General features: G+C 43.0%; 1 protein-coding gene across 1 annotated transcript in view; it reads left to right on the top strand.

Annotated features, from left to right (window-relative positions):
- The first annotated feature begins 14,710 nt into the window (after positions 1-14,710).
- The window catches only part of CCNYL1 (cyclin Y like 1), a 34,010-nt gene continuing 25,180 nt past the window's right edge, over positions 14,711-23,540 (top strand). The window contains 1 exon segment of the mRNA XM_033111640.1: positions 14,711-15,121. Within this exon segment, the coding sequence (XP_032967531.1) occupies positions 14,896-15,121 (226 nt within the window). The 5' untranslated portion in view covers positions 14,711-14,895.

The following is a 23,540-nucleotide window of genomic DNA, read 5'->3' as shown; positions in this document are numbered from 1 at the left end:
TTATTAAATCCTCAGCTCCCGCGCTCGGTTCTCGCACAGAGCCCTAACTGCAAGGGCACTGCATGTAGTTGTGTGTTTGTGCGCCGAGTAATCCTGGGGGACAACCGTCACAGCGGGCCCGTTAGCGGTTGAGGACTCAAGCACTATAAGTCAATTTGTGAAGATAGATAAATAGATAGATAGACAGATAATTGATAAGTAATAGCTGACTAGATAGATGAGATATGGATAGATGATAGATACATAGATAGATCAAGAAAGATAGATGATAGATTGATAGGTGATATCAATCTAGATAGATGATAGAGAGAGAGATAGAGAGATAGAGAGATGACTTCAGAAAGAAGAATGATGATAATAGATCATTGTATAAAGGTACTCATTTCTGAAGAAACCACAAATAGTGACAATCATGTACACAATTCAGGAAAATGAAACACCTTTTTACATAGGAAATGTCATCTGCACAGTGTACCAGGCTGGGCTGGCACCATCGCAAAATTCTGTCAAATGCTGAGGCTATGATTGATTGTGTGTCAAAAAGTAATTTAAGAAAATAGAAATTGTGTGGCATTTAAATGTCTAATCACTATGTTATACACCTGAAACTAATGTCATATTGTAAGTCTACTATAACTGAAAAATAAATAATACTAAAAAAAAAATACCCCACAAGGAAAAAATAAAATAGAAATGTAAGAAAATAGAAATTAATGCAATTTAGTACTTAAATAGTTCCTTAAACAATGTTCAATGGTGATGAAGAGGAAACTCAAAATGAATAACAGGAAAAACTACAAGCTGGTTTTCACTTTGCAGGAATAGTTTCTCTTGTGTTTCCACTACTCGCTTGTGACTTGAGCCTTTTTAAACCACTGGCCTCAACAAACAACTCAAAAATCTAAGAAGGGGTGAAATCAGGACCCATGAGGGTAGATTCTGATCCTGTGTCTTCTAGCCTGGGCAAACCATAAAAAGTCAAGTTTGCCATGAGACTGACTAATGCTTTCTAGAACTAATTTCTGAAGACGGCAGCTTCTTTACTATGTTTCAGGGGCCAGAACCCTGGAAGGTGCAGTGCGACAAATGGAGAGTGTGCCATCTCATGAACTCCTTCCTATGCGTCTCACGTATTGATGGGATTTCAGGATCTGATTAATTGGCTTCTCTCAGTGCACGTACTTTTCCTCAGAGTCACTGTGCACCTTGCAAAGCTATACCCACTTTTCCTGTGCAATAGAGTGGAAACATATGAGCTTGGGGATCGGACAAGACCAGGTGTTGAACCCTGAGCAAGTGGCCTCTGTCTTACTTTCCTCATCTGAAAAATGGGACAGCAATGAGCTCCTCAAGGAGGGGTAATGAACACATGACCATCATCTGATACAGTGCCCGACGCACAAAAGGCTCAAAGAAAACAGCTAGTGCTGAGCAGCTGCTTAGTAAGGAAGAGGCTGAGCTTGGAGCCAGCCTGCCAGACTATAAGTGTTGGCGATGTCAGTGACAGCTATGAGGCCTTGAGCAGGTCACTTCCACTCTGTTCCTGTTTCCTCCTCCCTAAAGTGGGAACAATGAGAGCACCAACTCTGCGGGGAGTTGTGAAGATTAAATGAGTTAATACATGTACAGTACTGAGAACGGAGCCTGGCACACAGTAGTTTCTCAAGAAAAATCTTAGCCAGTCACTAGAATAGGAATTAGCAAATCATTTTACCTATCTCATGAGGTTGTTGGGAAGTTTATATAAAACAATCCATAAAAGTACTTAGCAAAGCTTCTAGGTAATATTAACTAGTTGACCAGAGTTAGATATTACTTTGGTGATTATTATTACTATGATTATTGGTATTTTACTATATTGAATAGTTCTATAGTATAAGACATTTCTAACAACAATGATGTATTATTAGTACTGTATTAGATGCTATCATTAATTGGTAAAAGCAGTATTTTCACATATGTCTGAGAAAATATGTGAATAGAAAAAGGGTTACAATAACATAATTCAAGAAAACGCAACATTTTATTAGCCTTTCTGGAAACGTCTTACTTTACTGCTTTCCAACTCTGTTATACAAATTTTCTGAGGTTTCAAAGTTTTGCCATTTGCATTAGTTACAGATATATTTATTTCCCTCAAAGTAATTTGAGTCAGTCCCCTGGTATTCAGCTAAATTGAACTCCGGTATTTAGGAACAGTGTCTGTTGACTCAAATATGTTTGACATCACTGGGGAATTTAAAACTACATACAGGCAATGTCATGATCCCTCAAACTCAAGATGACAGTATTATTATGGAGTGCACGTGTTGCTAAAAAGTTTTATGCTATAGTACGACTGTTGCTAAAAAGTTCCATTTCTGTACGGAACCTATGGGCGTGTTAGTGTCTAGTTAGCAATGGCAGTTACAAAGATTAAACTATAGTTTTGCAAATATTTTTAACAAAGTAGGCTAGGTACTCCGCTATTTTGCCCAAGAAAATAGGCGTGAGAATCTGGTAAGCAATGCAATAAGCCACATGTAACTCTTTACTCACCCTCTTTCTAATTTTGAGCTGATTCTACGTGGGGTGAAAATCAGTTCCTTTGCTTGCTACATCCAAGAGGCATATCTGATTCTCACTCATCCTGGAAGATACGGAGTCACATGAGATTTTCTTTTTGGTCTTGCCTAGATATTTCAGTGTAGAAAATTCTCTGATGGTGAAATTAAATTAAAAATCTAAGAATTCAGAAACTGATTAGCCTGGGAAGAACGTTTGTGGCTCTGGGTTTTCTACAACATGTTATTTTTGTAAGTAAAGAAGTAACATGAGGAGGCCCTTAGTACTGAATGACCAGACTTTGTCACCTTGCCTCGGTTTCAGGTTTTCAGAGGGCCTTTCAGAGGTCAAGAGAAACACAGGCCACTTCCATAATAAACTAAACCAAACCAAAGAAAAAGAGAGGGAGAGAGAGAATATTCCTAAATAAGGTTGAAAATTTGTGGTATATTTTAAATGTCGATATCTAAGAAGTAAACAATTCAACCCACACATGCACACACATACACATTCTGTTCAATATAATTGCGTCATTCCCAAGGTGATTAAGGGAGTTATCGGGGGATTTATTAAAAATATTGGTTCATAGTTCACAACAGATGTAGCCCAGTAATGACATAATGAGTAATGAGTTAAGTTGGACAGTGCTATCTTCAAACCTGCGGTGCTTCTCTGTAACCATAGGTATAACCTGGTGGCATTGAGCCTTTGTGACAGTGAAGACCCAGCGCAGTGACCCTCCTGTTATTGCCCTTCTTAGGCCCTGGGCATTTGCACTCGGGAGTATCCAGCTCATAGAGGTACCACTGCCTGGCTTTGTAACACCACTGGTGGTCCAGTGAGTGGATCAGCCCGAGTCGGGGCTGAAATGGCACGCTTACTCATGGCATACTGTCATGCAGGGGATCCTGCCGACCATGCCAAGTGTCGTGCAGGGCGTCCGGCGGGGTCTCAGCTCCCACTCCCCACACAAGAACGCAGGATATGGCTAGGCCAAAAAGGAACACCCACGGAGCCATAGGTAGGGGAGTCATACCACTATACTCTCACTGGTGGCTGGGTTGGAGACACAGGAACCAGGAGCAACACAATTCTCAACCCTCACTGCGCCGCTTGCGGGCTCAGCCACCATCTCCTTGCTAGCTCCCCCATTTTTCTGCTAGCCTAGCCACGGCAGTTATATTCATGGCTAATGGCTCACTGGTTACAGCTGATGGCCATTTGATCACAGTCGACGGCCATTTACTACCTAAGCCAGCACCTTTCTATGTGAGGCCAAGAGCCTGGAATCTGCTTTTTGGGGCTGTCCCCACACTCCACCCCTACAGGGTCTCGCCTCACAATCTACGCGACAAGCGTCTTCCGCGAGGGGCCCTGTGCGAGGAGCCTGGAGGTGAATGCTATTTCCTGGACACAGCCAAGCTCTCTGGTCACAACCAGGGTTTCTCAGGGCACCACCAGTACTTCTGGGTACAGCCAGACTTCCTGGACTTCTTAGGGTACCACTAGTCTCCCCAGGCACAGCCAGGGTTTCTCAGGGCACCACCAGTACTTCTGGGCACAGCCAGACTTCCTGGACTTCTTAGGGTACCACTAGTCTCCCCGGGCACAGCCAGGGTTTCTCAGGGCACCACCAGTACTCCTGGGCACAGCCAGACTTCCTGGACTTCTTACGGTACCACTAGTCTACCCGGGCACACGAGGGCCTCTCAGGGCACTGCCACTCTCTCTGGACACAGCCAGACCTCCTGGACTCAGCCAGGGCTCTCAGGGCACTGCCACTCTCTCTGGACACAGCCAGACTTCCTGGACACAGCCAGGGCTCTCAGGGCACTGCCACTCTTTCTGGACACAGCCAGACTTCCTGGACACAGCCAGGGCTCTCAGGGCACTGCCACTCTCTCTGGGCCTCTCAGGGTACCGTGCTGGAACAACAGCGGCTCACAGTCAAGGTGCTTACATATTCTCGATGGCGGCCGGTCAAAACACAAAAGCAAACATCCACCAGTTCCACTACATAGTGGTATGTTCCCAAACAAATAGTCAAGCTGTCCATTAAATTAGGGATGGAAGGCAATTCCCCATAGTCCATAGTCATTCGTCAGGGCTGTCCTGGGGGTGAGGGATGACCTTAACCTCACCCTCAGCTCCCACGGAGGACTCAGCAAGTCTTTCCTCCTGGGACTACAAGTCCTGCATCCGGGCTGCCTCAGCAAGCACTTCCCAGCCCACAGGGCCCAACGCCCTTCGCTTTCTCTGGCCTCTGCTGGTTGGGGAACCATCCACATCTTCCCACCTCTCCACGGGGGTCCAGCTCTCCAGCAGCTGCTCCTCCTGGTCTTCCTGAGACTGAGTGTTCATACGCACAAACTGCTCCACTGCCTTTCAGAGAGCTTTGGCCGGTGCCACACCCTGCTCTCTGGGCCATTTGGCACGCAGGGGACCCTGCTCGCTGTGCCATGTGTCATGCAGGGGATCCTGCCGACCACGCCAAGTGTCGTGCAGGGCGTCCGGCGGGGTCTCAGCTCCCACTCCCCACACAAAAACGCAGGATATGGCTAGGCCAAAAAGGAACACCCACGGAGCCATAGGTAGGGGAGTCATACCACTATACTCTCACTGGTGGCTGGGTTGGAGACACAGGAACCAGGAGCAACACAATTCTCAACCCTCACTGTGCCGCTTGCAGGCTCAGCCACCATCTTCTTGCTAGCTCCCCCTTTTTTCTGCTAGCCTAGCCACGGCAGTTATATTCATGGCTAATGGCTCACTGGTTACAGCTGACGGCCAACTAGCCACAGCTGCTGGCCATTTGATCACAGTCGACGGCCATTTACTACCTGAGCCAGCACCTTTCTATGTGAGGCCAAAAGCCTGGAAACTGCTTTTTGGGGTTCTGTCCCCACACATACATTTGGTTTTTACCAGTTCTATGGGTTCATTGCTCTTTGAGAAAAGAACCAATTTGACCCCCCCCCCTTTATTTTCAATGACTAATAAGCAAAACGCAGCCTAAAGAAGAATGACAGGCAAATGTTGACGGAGTCAATAAGCCTGGGGTAGGGGGCTGTGGAGGACATGGGAAGACTGAGTAGAAGGCAAACAGAAATACATACCTTCTTAGCGGAAGTTGCTAATGAAGGCTCTTTCCATCAGAGAGGACCCCTCAGTAACAGAAGAAGGGTTTGGAAACGAACAAAAGCCTCCTTAGAGAAGCGCGCTGGTCAAAGTTTGGTCCAAGGCTGGGCTGTGTTATTGCTCATGCAGCCATCACCTCTGACTTGATACCAGGAAGGCACACAGCTTCTTCATCGGGCAGGGTAGCCATTAATTCTGTCCGCACACCTGACTACTGGAGAGTGTCCCCTTCCCTGAAATTTTATTTGCAGATATCAGAGGAGGCTTCCATTTTCCATTCCCCAGGGGGACATCAGGAATGGGGAAGTGGGAGAGAGAGCAAGAGAGAAGGAGAGAGAGAGAGAGCAAGAGAGGAGAGTACAATGGAATCTTGGCAGATGGCAGTTGGAACCAGTGAGCCAGGGAGGCTTGAGTGGGGTGGAGGGAGCCTGAAGGTTGGGAACTTGGGTGTAAGACACACAGAAAGGGAACAGACATAAGGTTGGGGCAGGGGTAGCAACCACCTGGTCTTCAAATGGGGGAAGAGAGATCCTGCTGGATGACCCTGCGGAGAAGGACTCATGGGAAAGTCAGGGGCTTGTTTACATTGACAGTTTATCCTGTTTATCAGATTGGGCAGTAGGATGACCAGGCAAATGGCGGGGGCACCAAGAGGGCTTAGGACTTGGGGGCCAGTGTCCCTGACACTCCTCCCCCTGCTTCTCCCTCTAAACTTTTAAAATACACTGCTAAATTATTTAATTGCTTAATAAGAAGGTTCCAGACATTTTGATACATCTAGTCTGGGCTCCACACAAGAGCCAAGGACCTTTGTTAAAATGTCAGGTTCAATGGCTATTTTCCTATTTTCCCCACAATATAATCGGAACTCCTTTCCAAGGCCTCTGGGATGCTTCAGGACCCAGTGGTAACCTGCTTTCTCTTCTGACCTCATCTCCTTCCATTCTCCCTTCAGATACTCTTCCAGGAATCTGGCCCGTTGCTTTCCTCTATTGCAAACAACCAAGCTCTAGTCTGGGGCCCTGGCACTCGCTCTTCCCCAGATTCCACAGGGCTCACACCCTCTCACTTCATTCAGACCTCTTTCTCTGCCCCTGTATTCATGTATAGGGCTGCCATAATGAATAGCACAGACTCAGTGGCTTAAGCAACAGAAATTAATTTTCTCACAGTTCTGGAGGCTGGAAATCCAAGAGCAAGGTGCCAGCAGGATTGGTTTCTCCTGAGGGCCATTTGTTTCTCCTATTCCCGGTCTCTCTCCTTGGCTTAGAGATGGCCATCTTCTCCCTGTGTCTTCCCTCTATGCATCTGTGGCTAAACTTCTTCTTAAAGGGACACCAGTCATAATGGGGTAGGAATCACCATCAGGATCTCATTTTAGCTTATTACCACTGTGAAGACCCTTTATCTAAATGTGGTCACATTTGGAGGTATTGGGGGGTTAGGACTTCAACATATGAATTGGGGAGGGGGTACAGTTTGGCCCATAAAAGCCCCTTATCAGAGAAGGCTCCTTGACACACCCAAAATGGTGTCCCTATTAACTGACACACATTTATTTTTTGAAGGTCTCCCTTTTCTTAAATGTCCACCCTAGAGGGCCGAATTCTTTGTTTTGTTAACTGATGTGTCTCCAGTGCTTAACTCATCCCCTGGAGAGTAGCAGGCCCTCAATAAATATTCATGAACAGATGAATACATATTATGAAGCCGTTACACATTACTCTGCAAAAAAGCAATGACTGAGAAAGATGTGCAAAGTATATTGTTAAGAAAGCACATTTTAAATAACTACATGTGTAGCATAGTTTCATTTTTAAATCATATACATATAATTTATTAAAATAAATCTTGGAGAGGTATGAAACAAAATCTAATAGTCGGTGGCTCTTGGGGTGGCATTTTGATTTATTTCTCTCATTTATATGTGTTTTCTAATTTCTCTTCAGTGAATACATGTCACTTCCATAAGAGTAAAAAGACAATAAAATTCATTAAAAGTTATTAGAAGATATTTTGTCATAACTTTTCACTGAGAAAAGTTATGTGAGAAAAGTGAGAAAAAAATACGTGATTTATCTTTTTCAACAGGGAATAGTGGGAAACACAGCAAGTGGGCAATTTCTCAGAGTCCAGTGGCTAAGAGCACAACCTATGGAGTCCACCCAGTCTGGATTCAAGTCTCACTTGCCACTTTCTAGATTTGTCATGTCGGGCAGATCTGTCACATGTACTGAGTCTCAGTTTCTCATCTGTAGAATGGGGTGATGATGGCACACACAAGACTTGGAGCTGTCTCTCGTCTCTGTCATAGACTGGAATTTGATTCTTTTGACTTCAATGATTTGGAAAGCTCAGGACACCACGGCTGAAAGACCAGCCCAAAAGTTTGGCTCTCCCTCTTTTCCCTTTCAAGCGCAGGCCAAAAAATATCCAGATACCCCTCACATTGCTTCTGGGCACAAAGCCAGGACTGGGGGGAGATGAGTAAGGCACTTGCTAAAGGTGCCAAATTTAAGGGGACACCAAAAATCTCAGTAATCAAGATCAATACTATTCGAACTTTTTAAATAAAAGTTATGTAAAAATCTGTAATGAACACAATATCAATAATGTCTCTTCATAAAGACATAAGTATTACTGATTTCTTCTATGCCTTGGGCTCCATTATGGCTCAGCAGGGCACTTCTTCCAGTCCACAGCCTGAAAGTAGGGGACCTTCAATTATTCAAGTCGTTATTTATTATTAATTAATTATAATAAATTATCCAAATTATCCTGAGCCTCAGAACTGGGATGGCTCACTCTGATTGTTTGGCTTTCAGTCAAGGCCCTGGAAGGATACCGGTAGGGAATGTGTATTTTTCTGACCTTGCGCAGTTCTTTCTCCTCTACAGACACCTACTCACAGTTGCTACCTAATCACAGCCTTCTTACCTCCCTGAGGACTCTGAGGGGCAATTTCTCCCTATTCTTTTACAGAAACATGAAATGCCAGCAAAGCACGATTTCTGTCCAAAAGAGCACTAAGCAGAGTTTGCAGATGTTACAGGCTCTTCCCCTGATACTTCTGGGGAAGGGCACGCAGACCTTGGCATATCTTGCTTCAAACAACGGGCAATAGCAAACAGTGTGTTCATTCCATCGACTTCCCAGGAGAAGGGAAAATCCTTCTGTAGTGAGGTCAGCCGGGTTCCACATGGAGAGCTTCCCTGAGGGGCTTTCATGTTACTATACCTTGGGATTTTTGTGGGTATTAGTTTATGTAAAGCACTTCACAGTGCACATTCCCATGGAAATTTCTAGTTAAAAGTAGCAACGGTAACATTTAAAACCTTGTTTTCATGCAGTGGGTTCATGTTACATAGGACACTTTATTTGCTGAAACCATAGGTTCTAAGTTGCTCTATGAAAGTAATCACTAGAAAAATGTGGTGTTAGCATGTAGATTTTAGGAAATTTCCTCCCTTACTTTTCTCAGTTTGATTTAATGTGTATGTTATTTTCAAACTTATAAGTTGGAACATCACAAAATAAACTTAACCTATGGCAAATTTGCTTCAAAAGCACCTGGACAAATCTGTCTTCTTTCTAGCTACTAAACTCAGAGACCCAGAGGGAAAAAGGATAATTTGGATGCCATGTAGCATACAAGACCTAGATTTGGTTACAGTAAGTTTACCGTCATCCATTGTAAGGTGATGAACTTCAGAACAGTGAAGAAACTGGCTTTGAGGGGTTTTTCTTTCCTTTAATTGAAGGGATGTTGCTCATCACACTTTCCCCTTCCTTGCCCATATTTTTAGATCCATGTGTTTATCAGAGAAGGGAAGCACGCTGGGGTTATGTATCTGCCTCCAGTGAGGCGTCTGACGACTTCGAGACCAGCATGCTGTGAGGGACGTCCAGCCAGACCCACCTGCTCCAGCCTTTGCAGGCCAGGTACCTGACATGTGAATGAAGAAGCTCCCAGGGACTCAGGAGACATGACCTGGAGAGAAATTGAGGAACCCAGCTGACAGCCAGAACTGACTCTCCAGACGTGTGATCCCAGGTGAGCCATCTGGGCCATGGCCAGTTGCTAGATCGACTCCAGCTGAGGCCCCAGTCACCCTGCAGCAGGCATGAGCTGTCCCCACCGAGCCATGCCTGAATCCTGACCCTCAGAACTGGGAGCATTATAAAATAGCTGTTGTTCTTAAAAAGGCGACAGGGGCACAGAAACCAGAAACAGAGGCACAGAAAAGAATAGAGAATATTGATTAATAAGGAATAGTCAAAACATTTCTCAAATTGTGATTGTTGGTACTCTTAATTCAACATTTTAATTCGTTTATCTTTTCATTCAAGAACAATATATTGAGACAGCTACAAGCCAGAGATTATATTTAGTGCTGGGGATACAAAAAAGGAGAAGAAAGAGAAGGAGGAGGAGGAGGAGAAGGAGAAAATAACTCTGTCCTCAAGGAGTGCCTAGTTTATTGGGGGTAAGGGGTCAAACAAATAAACAGTTGCCATATTATGTGTACAAGGCTGCTCTGTAGTAAGGGCTTGCATAAGGAACTGATTGCACTGAAGATACAGAATCTCCCAGTCTTAAAGGAGTGAGAGAAGCACTGGAGAGGAGGCTGTACTTGAGCTAAGCTTCAAAGTACAAGTAGAGGTTCACCAGATGGCCCACGTAGGGCAGTGCTAATACTATTGCTGCAAAGAACAGGGAAAACTGGGTTTGGACAATGGCTTCAGATGCTCCTGTGGTCTCAGTTTTTTGTTTGTTTGTTTGTTTGTTTTGTGTGTGTGTGTGTGTGTGTGTGTGTTTGCCACTCCTAGGCAAAGTATTGATTGCATAACCAGAGTATTTTTTTATAGGAGTATTCTACATTATCTGTGCAGAGTTTACGCCTGAGAAGAAACTGCTCATAGGGTATGTGGCATTACTACCGTAACCCTAGTCTCTCCAGACAAGCAGCCTACGTAAGCCTGGCTTGCTCAGCAAACTTAGTTATTGGTTTGTTTTCAGAAGTGTGCTTTCTACTCAAATGTGACTCTTAAGACAGGTTTCCTGGCCCCTAAATCCATCCAGTTTGCTGTCCTAATCCCTTCTGATAGAAAAATTCTAGAGGTACTTCAGGGTGGATGCCATGCTATGAGGATAAAAACAGATTTGTTTCCACAATTGGGCAATAGAGCCATCATAAGGAAAATATACATCCTGAAATCTATGAGCTTTGTTTCTAGGTTAAAAAGACTTCTTCAAACATTTCCCTAATGTCAAGTTCAATGAAACTCCTCCAGTGTTTCTAACATCAGCTTGATTTGAGGAGGCTGCTGTCAAAAATGTTCCTACAAGAAACATGTTAAATCATTGCAAGAAAAATGGTTCTAATTTCACTAAGGCAACTTGGCCAGGGATTCCATTTTGAGAGAGGAGAAGTTGTTACATCTCAAAAGTACCAAGATATCACACAAGTGGAAATAGTGAAACATGAAAATGTTGGGGAGAAAAGGAGCATGGGCATGACTGAGGTAAAAAAAGAAACTATTGAAAGCATTTAGTGTGTTTATTTATACTCTGCCTTGTTCCAAAGTGGATTTGGCAGTGAGTTTATTTCCTGGGCAAGTGTAGAGGGTGGTTCTCTTATGGAACTAGTTAAGTGCAGACCTTATGCTGTTATACTCTTTGGAATGCGGAGTAGAGCTGGCATCTGCTTTAGAAAACCAGGAGTCTCTGCACAGGGCACTTCAGAAGAAAAAGGATCTTCCACACCCCAAGTAGAGGTGACCTGAGGAAGCATGGGCAGAGGGCTGAGAAAGATTTTAGATTTCCTATAGCATATAGACAAATGGAACTGGAAGAAAATAAACCATTAAATGGCATAGAAGAGGAAAAGGCAAAAGGAAGGCAAAAGGAAACTCCTATTCTCGAAACTGCAGGCGCTTCTTAGAGTTTGTCTCATAAAATGCCCTAAGGTTTGGAACTGTAATCACAGTGGCTATTTGGGGCCAGAACTGACCTGTCCAATGAGCATTAACTGCCCTGATGGTATGGCAGACTAACATTCCTATTTTTTTTTCATAGCATCATATTAAATAAATGAACATTCTTATCTCAACTGACTCACTTGGCAGAAAGAAATTTCCAGGCTGTGAGAAGATAGAAGGTGGGAGAATAGTTCAGAAGGCATGGAAAATAGATAGGTGGAAGAGGCACTAGACAGCTTACTAAAATATGAGGACCAGCACCATCGAATGCCCCCACTTGCTGAAAAGTCCTGATTATATTTTTCTGAGGTTGGGAATGAGAGAAGTTCTGCCACATCAAATCAAGTATAGTAATTCTTGGCATTTTTGTTCACATATGCCTTTGAGAATACATGGTAATGACAGACTGCCTGGAAAAAAAAATGTACCTGTTACTTACACACAAAATACTACTCTTTAAGTACCTCTAATTGTAATACTCAAGCTGAAACCCCATTAGTCACAACACATATATCATATATAATCCTGATCACTTGACTGCCATGAAATCTTTCTGTGTCTAACCTAGTTTCATTCTCTACTTTTTCTGTCCTCTTAGTTTAAGAAAAGGTCATTACAGAAGTGCTTGTATTAGTTTTTCACATATGCTTTCAAAGGGCTATGAAATTTTATCACAAATTATTCTTGAAGTTGAAACGTCCCTAATTTTTCTTCACAGATTGTGGCATAGAGTGCTAGTTACCTTCTAATATCCAATATCCTTCCTTCTGCGTTAGTTACGATTACATTTTTTTGAGCCTCTCTTGCAGCTAGGTGTGGCCATGTGACTAAGCTTTAAGCCAGTAATATGTAAGCACTGTGCTATGTGGATCTTCTGAAAAATCTCCTTTTTCTTTCTCCACCCTGCTCTCTGGAATAAAAATACAATGGCTGAAGAGCAATAACCATCCCAGGCCGTGAGTTTGAGGTGTGATGGGTCACATTGTCTATACTAGAAGATAAATTTCATGAGAACAAGCACCTTGTTTATGTTGGTCAATGCAACACCCCCAGCACCTAAAAAGTGTGTGACATATGACAAGGGCACAGGTACTGAATGAATATTGAATGAAAAAAATGGATGGATGAATGAATGAGTGAATTTACTCCAGACCCAGGTGAAACACTGATCATAAAGTATTCCCCGGGCATATTCAGCCATCAGTGGGCAAATGCAAGGTCTCAGTTTCTATCACAGAATCACATTACTGCTTAATTCAAATCACATTACTCCTGTTAGCTTCCCTTTGCTCTCCCAGACCTGCCACTGTTACAGAACCCTCGCAGCCATTTTTGCCTCCACATCTAGTCACCAAGTACTTCTATTCTGCCTCCCAAGAGATATCAAATCCTGTCCCTCCATTCTAGTTGCTGTCTTTAGCCTGAACCCTCATTTCTCCCCTAGGGAATATAAAGTGTCTTAATTGGTCTTGTTTCCTCCCATCTGCCTTATTGTCCTGAGTGACCTCACTACAAAACATCTGACAGTGACTCAACTTCACATCATCCCATTGGTTTATGTTTCCAGGATAAAATTCGAACTCTTTACCCTAACATCTACTTTGGGATCAGATAGATCTCGGTTTGAGTCCCAGGTTTAAGTACTTCCCAACAGTGTGACCTCAGACAATTGGACTCTGTAAGCCTTTGTTTTCTCATCTGCCTGAGCCCATTGAGAGCAGGAGTGTTTCACACATGCAGTGCCTGGTACCTAGGAGACACTTCTGTTGGATGAAGGGAAAATATTTTTAAATCCACATCAAAAAATTATTCTTCCTTTAAAAAAAAAAATCCTGACACAACGTCACTATTTCCCAAGTTTTACTTCTACCTCTATTTTTCTGATAGTCACGATAAAATGCCTGTGGAGAGATCCACACAGGTCTGGGATCAAATCCTGGCCCCACCCCTGAGCAGCCATGCGACTTGGGAGCGTTACTTAACAATTGCGTTTCAATTTCTTCTGTAAAATGAGGATTGTTTTGAACGGCTAAATGAATACCTCGCTGGGAACGGGGTCGGGCGCATAGTAAGTAAGGGCTTGCCAGATGTTAACTATCATCACCGTCATTTTTATCACGTCAGGATCGTGGTACTCCACTCGTGGTTCTCAATTTTGTATGAGAAAATGCTTTATACGTTGTTGTTGGCCAAAAAAGTAAAGTCTGGAAACTCCTGCCGTGGAAGAGAGAAACAGGCGAGAAAAGCGAATTGGTGAATGAATCCCCTGCGTTTCCAAGTTGGAGAGACGCGTTTGGTTCCTGTTTTGCCGATGAGGAAGTGGAGGGGTGACGTGTCCTCAAGTCTCATTTAAGAGTCACAGTCACAGCTGTTTATTGAGAGTAGGACCAGGGCCCCGGTGGTTGGTCAAGTTACAGGCGAAAACTAGCACTTTTTGGAAGGCAGGAGAGGAACAGTTAGTTACAAAAACGCTGAACAATTCGGGTGTAACTAAGTTCAGTGAGCCATGCATCAAATGAGTCAGCTGTCAGACCCGGTGAAACCAAGTTGATAAAGGAACAGGCTCTTTACTAACACGGACTTTCCACAAGGCCCCCTCACGGAGGACCGCTGGCAGTAACAAACGCCCGCGGCGCTTCCCGTAGGATCGGCAAGCTCCGGCCGCGCGCGATGAATGGAAACGGAGTCTGCGGCGCGCCGCGCGGGGGGCGGGGCGGGGGCGGGGCATTGTGAGTCACGTGCCTACGCTGCGAGGCGGGCGCGTGGAGGGAACTCTGGGCGTGATTGGTTCCCTGTAACCAGGTGACCTCAGGCCGCGTTCCGGTTGGCAGGTGCCATCCGGCAGAACAGCCTTCATTTCAGAGGCGGCTGCGGAAGGAGGAGGAGCTCCGGCTGCGTTCTCTCCCCGCAGTGGCTACAGTTCTCAGCGCCTGTCGGGTCCCCACCCCTTTTAAATAAGCCGGGCTGGTCGCCGCCCTCACAGACTAGTCAGCTCGGGGGAGGCGGTAGCGGCGCGGCGGTGGGGGTGCGGCCGGGCCCGGAGCCCTGCCCGGGGCCCGGCGGCCCGGCGGACGGGCGAGCAGCGGGCGAGGCCTTGCGTGGCGTAGCCCGGGCTTAGCCCCGGGCTGCTCGTACCGGCCGCGCCATTGTTGGGGGAGGGGGTACTGCTGAGCGCGGCGGAGTCCGTGGACTAGCGAAGGCGTCGACAGCGGCGAGGAGTGGAATCGCCCCATGGGGAACACGCTGACCTGTTGCTTGTCCCCTAATGCCAGCCCCAAGCGGGGCCGGCGCTCGGGGGTGGCGGAGCCGGACTTCGAGTCTGAGGTCTATGAGGTGGCGGCCGGGGACGCCGTGGCAGTCGCACCAGCGCCGGCTGCCCCAGAGCCCACCGAGTTGGATTTCGGAGCCGGCGAGGGCCACCACCTGCAGCACATCAGCGACCGGGAGATGCCCGAAGGTGAGGAGGCGGCGGGCGCCGTCCGCTCTCGGGCGGACCTCTGGCAGCCGCCGCCCCTAGGGTCCCTCGGGAGTGAGCCGCCGCTTCAGGCTCCTTCCTGCCGGGAGCCGGCTTTCCCAGGCTAGGCACCGGGGACGGAGGCTGGCTCTGCCTGGCGTCCCCACGCCTGGTTCTTTCCCCTTCACGGCTGGCGAGTTTCTTTCCCTCTTCACAACCCGAATGCCCGGTTCTTTCCCGCGTTCCCATTTCCCACCCCGGCCTGAGACCCTCCAGTCCTCGGCCCTTCCTGTTTTGGGCTCTATTGAACGGTTCTTGGGACTGTAAAAAGATTTGTGGGCATATTCTCTCCCTTTGCTCGATGAAAACTCGAACACCGCAGCTTCGGAGTATCTTCCCCGTCTCCCTGTCCTGACCCATGGAAGACCCTTGCTCCCGCCCGTTAAGGTAGTTGATATTCGGGACAATTCCACGCAAACATGTTAGGATTTGTTATTTAAATGCAAAATAGAAATTGACCTAGGCGGGTCTGCATGGTGTTCTTAAGTAGGCTCTTTTCAGTTGCCTGGATAGAAGCTGCTTCATTCCTTCCAGCTATAATTTGAACACAGAAGGAGAGAAAATGGTGCGAGAGGGAATGTAAAATAACTGAACGATGTGAAATGTGACTGCCAGAGCTGCAGAGGATAGTTTTGTAGCCAAAGGAGAACCCACGAGTCTGATGACGTCCCACTTTGACAGAACACAAATATGTCTTCAGTCTTACTTCAGTGACTTCACTTTCACAGTTGCCGGTTCTAGAGACGAGATGGGTGGGGGTGGTTTGTGAGACTTGGTCAAAAGTTGCAAAAGATAAAAACTATATGCGTTTAGACTTTAATTTGTAATATAGAGGTTTTGGGAGTTAAGATGCCAGATCCTGCACTACAATGTTTGTCTCCCTGACTCCCCCTCCTGCTAATAGAATCCTGTTCTACTTTAAGAATGTTGAGGTAAAAGTTCTTCAGACCTAACGGCTGGGGTTGGGATAGGAGTGGGGGTGCGGAGGGAGAAGAGAGGAAATGTTTGATTTAAAATAATTCTGGGTAACATCGGGGCTAATGAAGACTGTGGCCCTTTGAAGTAGAAAACGTTTTATCATAAAGATGTTATGGCTCCATTGGTCCATTTGTTTCATTAAATGCCAAGAGATTATTTCATCATTTCATAGAGGAAATGTCTTACAGCTCCTATTCTATTTAAACTTTAGTTGAGCTCTTAATTTCTTAGGATTTATTTTAGGATAAATAAAAAAGCCACCCGGATGATGGACGTGGCTTTGTAATTGGGAAGTACTCCCTTTGGACTATTCAAATATTGTGGGAAAAATGAACAAATTATGTTAATTAACTAAGTGTATCTTGAAACACAAAGTAATCATACCTTTAAATACAAAGCAAGTATTTGTGAGAACTTCTGCTATGCTTGATGTTGTAAGGTAAGCCTTTGATTGATTTTACAAACCAATTAGGTAGATGGATAGTGTTGGATGAGAGACCAAAATAAGATCTTCATACAATTCTTTTAAGATTTGCAATATATTTTCAATATATCTCATTTGGCCCGCTAACTACAAATAAGGCCCGTACATAATCCCTCTATGTTGCCGATGAAGAAACCTAGGCGTCGAGATCTGAAATGACTAAATGGTGGCTACTGAATAGAAGAGGCTAACATGGCGGTGACAGATATGCCAAACTTAGTTCCTGGGGTACTTAAAAAGCTCTTTAGAATGCATCTTACGTTTTATAATTTATCTGTGAAATAGGGCTGTCCTAACTTACTCCAGTGTTGATTATTTCCATTCAAAGTTATTGTACACAATTCAGAAGCAACATTTACCTCTCTATCCTATATCTATAAATCTATTACGATGGATAAGAGTAAAAGTAGAAGTCGTAAAATGGCATACATTTACCAGGCAAACAAATACATATATTTTAAAGTTTATCCTGGTGACCTCGAATTGAATCCGAAACTGCTAGTCCTGGACAAAGGGACTTTAGGAGAAGCTGGTAAGAGGGCAGGTAAGGTAACACAGATAAAGCACAGGACTATAAGTAGTGTTAAATCAGGAACAAAATAGATTTCATGAGTATAGAATTTACCTTTTTATGTTGAACATGATAGTTAAAATTTCATTCAATTTGTCTTTATTTTTTTTTTTTTCATTCCATAAAGTGATACAAGAAACCTCAATTTCAGCATTTGACTAGTACTAAGTTTCCATAGAAACAAGGTCAGAATACCAAATATAAAGTAGAAGCATACTGAAAGTTTGCTTCTAATGTCTTTATTTCAGACAATTTTATATTAGTTTCCCTGGAAACTAAGAAAGACCTACTTACATGTAAAACATTTTGGCTTTTCTACAATGTAGAATTGAATTATTTTGGTTATTTACACAAAATCATACATGAATGATGCTCTGCCTTGTTCTTCTGAAACAGAACATGATTTCTTTAAGCCATTTCAAAGAGATAGTCCTAAGAACCTACTCTGTTTCTCCGAAAATAAGACTTATTGGACAATCAGCTCTAATGCATCTTTTGGAGCAAAAATTAATATAAGACCCGGTCTTATTTTACTATAAGACCAGGTAATATAATACAATACAATAAATATAATATGTTTAAAATAAATATATATAACATATAGTATAATATAATATAAGACCGGGTCTTATGTTAATTTTTGCTCCAAAAGATGCATTAGAGCTGATTGGCTAGCTAGGTCTTATTTTCGGGGAAACATGGTACTATAGAATTCATGTAGACTTAAAAGAAAATTTTTCTACTACCTTGCCTTTATCTAACAGTATATCTAAATATAACTGATGGTAGTATCAGTAACCAAAAAAAAGACACGTAGTTCCTGTTGTCCAGTTTTTTTATTCATCAACTTTTCGTACAGCCTTTTATGCTCTGACCTTAAGCACTTTGCTAATTTGCTGGCTAAAGGTGCTCTCTCAGTGACCCCTTCCTCCCTATTGCCCTCAGGAGTGTGTAGGGAAGGAATTGGCAATATTATGTGGAAAAACTCCTGATGAACAGATCTTTCCTCTTTCCAGTAGCTATTTTAACCCCCTCCCTTTTTTTTTTTTTTGCTTTTGTCGGTGACAATATTAATAAACGTTTGATATAAAAGATTTAGAAAATACAGAAAAGTCATTCACTTATGCTCAGAATATCCAGATCTTTTATTAATATTCTGGTGTTGACTGTCTTTTGTATGTATGTAAATATATTTTGTTTATTTTATGAAAATGAGGTCACTATGTGCTGCTTTATAACTTTTTGTTATAAAGAGAAGTAATGACATAAAGCACCTTGAACTGTGCTTGACACCTAGGGAGTGCTCCAGGATACATTTCCATGCAACTGCGTGGAGCCCTATGGCATGCCTTTTAATAACTGTTCAGTGTACCATCAAATGTTGGAGCATCATTCATTTACCCACCCTTTATGGTTGAGCATTTTTTAAAGTGAAACTGTACGTAGTCCCATTACAATGCTTTATTCTGGGGGCACAGATAAAAACAAATGCATTGTACCGTCCTGTAGATCGAGATGGTATACTTTCTTATAACCTAATTAGAATGTTATCTTGTAGTTAAGATATTTTCAAGGTATTTTAACATTAATTGTTCTTATCCTAAATTAAAGTTACCATTGGTTTTTCACTGGACAAACTGGACAGTAGAACTCCTCTTTTGGGTTTCTGTGGTTCTTGGTAGCCTGTCTCGTGTCTTTAGTTCTGAATAGTAATCTAAGAGATCAGAAAATAATGCTGGTTTTAGATAACAAATCAAAAGACAGCATTAGATGAAATCTTAGAAGATATGGGAAAGTTGGTAGAAACTTAACTGGTTTGGGGTATACTGAAACAGTTAGATGTTTATTGTGAGTACCATTCCAAATGCAGTACAAGACAAAGCCCCTACCCTAACTCAGGTCTTTACATTCTAGGGGATCCTAGGGGCAGACAATACATGAACAATCAAGAAAGTCAGGTAGTGATGTGCTGGGAAGAAAGTAAAAGAGGGTAATGACCTGGGGAGGAGGACAGTTTACATGATTGGTGACAGCTGCTCTCTCTAAGTGACACCGAATAGTCCTAAAAATGAGAGGGAGCCCTGTGAGGATGGGGGAGAAAAGGCTTCCATGCAGAGTTCTTCAGGTGGGAATACACTGAGTGCCGGCAGAGGACAGAGACCTGGGGAAGGCTGCAGCAGAGTGAAAGGGATGCCAGAGGTAGGAATGTGATGGATTAAGACCTTTATGCGGGGCCGGCCTGGTGGCTCAGGCAGTTAGAGCTCCATGCTCCTAACTCTGAAGGCTGCCGGTTTGATCCCCACATGGGCCAGTGCGCTCTCAACCACAAGGTTGCCGGTTCAGTTCCTCGAGTCCTGCAAGGGATGGTGGTCTCTGCCCCCTGCAGCTAAAATTGAACACTGCACCTTGAGCTGAGCTGCCTCCCGGATGGCTCAGTTGGTGGGAGCGCATCCTCTCAACCACAAGGTTGCCGGCTTGACTCCCACAAGGGATGGTGGGCTGCCCGCGCACCCTTGCAGCTAGCAATGACAACTGGACCTGGAGCTGAGCTGCACCCTCCACAACTAAGACTGAAAGGATAACAACTTGAAGCTGAACGGCACCCTCCACAACTAAGATTGAAAGGACAACAACTTGACTTGGAAAAAAGTCCTGGAAGTACACACTATTCCCCAGTAAAGTCCTGTACCCCTTCCCCAATTTAAAAGAAAAAAAAGACCTTTATGCCTAGTGGGACTTGACAAAAAATACCAGTTTTAATGGGAAACCATTGTAGGATTATATGCAAGGAAGAAAGTAAAGAGAGAAAAAGAAGCTACAGTGTGAGAATAGACTGTAATGCGCCAGCAAGGGTGGAAACAGGGAGACCAGGTAGAAGGCTGGTGCAGTAGTTCAGGTGAGAGCCAACAGTGGCTTGAAAAAATAAAAAAAATAAACCAAGGGCCTAAAATAGGGTGACTTAAAGAAATTAAGTGAATGGACAAGTCACAGAAAAAGATTATGTTTAAACATGTCTTCACACATAAGAGAAATGTAAAATAAAACATACTGTAGTTTTTCTCTTATTGGAAGAAAATCCGTAAACTTGACACTGCATTCTTCGGTGAGGCTGTGAAGAAACAGTTACTTCGTATATTGCTGATGGAAATGCAAAATGGTATGACCCCATGAAGGGGGGGCCATTGGCATGGTCTCACAGCAATGCAGATGTATTAATCAAGAAATCCTACCTTGAGGAATTTATCCCAAAGACATTCCCCATGAATGTGAAACCCCACAAAGTTTTTGTTGCATTCTTTTCAAAAAAATATTGGAAATAACTCATGTCCAGTAAGGGACTGGTAAAATAAACTGGTACATCTACACAGTAGAGAACGATGGAGCTGTAAAAAAGAATAAGATCTCTCTTTAATGCTATGGAACGGTCTCCAGGATAAGTAACATGAAGAAAGGAAGGAAAGGACATGACAGAAGTAGGGGAAATACGTATTTGCTTATTTAAAAAAAAACAACAAAACACCAGGAGAAATTCTCGCTAATTGTTAGGCTATTATTCCTTTCCCTTTAGAGAGTAGCCAAAGTACATGTTTGCTTAAGATGATATTTGGGTTTGGGGAACGAGTGGACATTTTATGTGCTTTCCAGTGAAATGCTAAGTGTTCACTTTTTGCTTTTGAGCTAATTTGTGAAAGCTTTGTTTTGTGATTTATTGTTCTTTATGTGTAGTATTTAGACTGCTCTTGTATTTCATTTGATCCTCACAATGTTTTGAGTTAGGTAGCATAGGAATATATCTGTTTTATATGGGAATAGAAGTTACAGAATTATGCATTATGTGAATTAGCAGCTTGGGCGATACTACTATTTTCTCCCCACCTTTTTTTTTTTATTGTATTCAAATAATTAAGCTTTAGGGTTAAAACAGTAACACTACATCATGGGAAATGGAGGTAAATTGCAGCCCAGAAATGTTCTTAAAAGTTCAACAAAGTAAGCAAAGTACTTTTTAGAAATGTGTAAAAGAAAGGTTTACTTCACTATATGAAATGTCACACCTTAGTTACAGTCACTAAAATATGGATTGAGGATTAAAACAAGACAAGACTGAGAACCAAGGTAGAAGCAGCTACCCAAGTAGACTGGAAGCCAAAGTTAGGATTGTCAGAGGCTAGGAAAGCAGAAGCAAGGCTCAAGCGAGCAGTAGACTGAGGAACTGGGGGACATAGCGTAGTGTGTGCCCTATCGTGAGGCAGGCCAGCTCACGCCTCAGGTGGGAATTTACCTGACGGGCGGGAAAGTGTGAACTCAGAGATAAAATCATTTGTGCATATGGTAGTTGTTAGACTCTAAATGTTTGTGTTACGGGCCATAAAACTAATACAATGTATAGTATAGGGATGATGGAGCAGTTCAGTAAATGCAGGAAGCCTTGAGTAACCAGGTGTGCAGCAGTTGGCCGAAACTGCTGACATTTCTTTTAATTGGAATATATTGAAATCAATGTCTTTCTGAAATATGCTGCTTCTATCAGGTAATTTCTTGGTCACCACATTCTCTCTCTTATATTTTGAAAAGGAAAAATCATTTATTGACAGTTAACAATCACATAATTTTAACACTTTTAGCCTTTAATAAAGACATTGCATTTATTCTAAGTTGCCTATATTTTTCACATTTTTAACATCTGTGCAATTGAGATGAATCCTAGAACTGATAGAATCTTAGATTCAGGGAAAAGCAGTATTCAGTGTCAGTGGTGTTTTGCAGATTTCTTCCTCTGAGGAATATTTACATTAAGACCTCAGTTTAATTTTAAATCATACTTTTCCTACATCAGCCTGTCATGCTGTCAAATTAAGTTGCAGTTTAAATTGGTTAATACTGCATCTTCAAATGCAATTATACCCCCTAATCATGAGCTCAAGAATTTCTTCTAAGTTAAGACATTCTTAGAGGTTTCTAAAGAAATAATTTTTGGAAGGATTCACATATAAGATGCTCAGTAATTTACTGACATCTCTCTAAATCACTGTGTGTGCATGCATGCCTGTGTGCATGTTGGGGGTAATGCTTTGCTTGATAACTTGCAGTCTTTGTGATAATGAAAATAGTGTAATATAATTTCATCGTAGTTTCTTTAGGCTCTTGGGAAAACAGTTAAAGAAGAGTGCAGAAATACTGTGTGTGTGCATGAGTTTGCTGTCTAATGGCTTAAATATCCATTCTATAGAATAGTGATGCAGTATTTAGCAAAAAGTGCAAGTTGTATAGAAAGTTGTTGTAGGCTATAAACAGAAAATTATGAAAGCGTCATGCAAATGGACAACATCAGGGCTGTAGTGGCTATAATATCCACAGTACGTACGAATGATAAGCAACTCACCAAAGTGGAGGTAGCACTGTTAACTGGGGGAAAACAGTCAAACTGTGTCATCAAAGAAATGCAAATTAGAGACACTGTAAGCTTCCTCATTCACATCATTAGGAATTTTTTCTCAATTATCCAAAGCTGGGGTAGAAGCTAAAACTGGAGTGATAGCATTATACACTAACATGCCCCCACCTTTTCAAGAAAGCAATTTAGTATTATACGTTGAGCTGAGCGATGAAAATGTTCTTTTTGGTCTGGTCATCTTATTTTGGAAGTCTTCCCTAAGGAGATAAAAAGAATTATCAAAAAACACTATATATGTGAAGCTCTTCCTTACAGAATAGAACTTTGTATCCAATCCCCAACAATAGGGGATTGGCTGAGTAAAGTATAGGAAAAACACTTGAAGGGCCGTTATGTATCCATTAAACAGTAAGTACGCTGCAATGGGGTGGAGTTCATTTGTCAGTAACAAAATAGAACATAAATTTTACACTGATTAGAGCTTTCTTTTTAAAAAGTATATAAAAAATAATGGTAATGATAGTAATGGTTGAGTTTATGGGTTTTTTTTTTAAAGCATTATTTGACTCTTGCAAATTCCTGTTCATATTTGTTAAAGGAATGAGCAAGTGACTTTTACTTATTAACACCTTTAGTGTGACCATTAATGCTGCTGATTAACCAGGTCTCTTTCAGTTGCAAGTTAAAGAAAATCGATCTCAAAATAGCTTAGATTGTTTTTGAAAGTATTGACTTGTATAACCAGAGTTCGAAGAGTAAAAATCCAGGTACTCCTGTCTCAGTTCCACTTGCTGTTGATCTCTCCTGAAAAGGCTTTCCCCTCATGATGGCAAAGGGAGCATCCACAGCTGCAGACTGTCTAAAGGTTCTAGAGTACAGCCCTGCCTTTCTCCTCGGGTTCTTGGGCTGTCTCAGGGCAGCTGGGATTGGTTGG

The sequence above is a fragment of the Rhinolophus ferrumequinum genome, chromosome 8, assembly GCF_004115265.2.
Source record: "Rhinolophus ferrumequinum isolate MPI-CBG mRhiFer1 chromosome 8, mRhiFer1_v1.p, whole genome shotgun sequence".
NCBI lineage: Eukaryota > Metazoa > Chordata > Mammalia > Chiroptera > Rhinolophidae > Rhinolophus > Rhinolophus ferrumequinum.
This window is presented reverse-complemented; position numbering and strand designations above follow the sequence as displayed.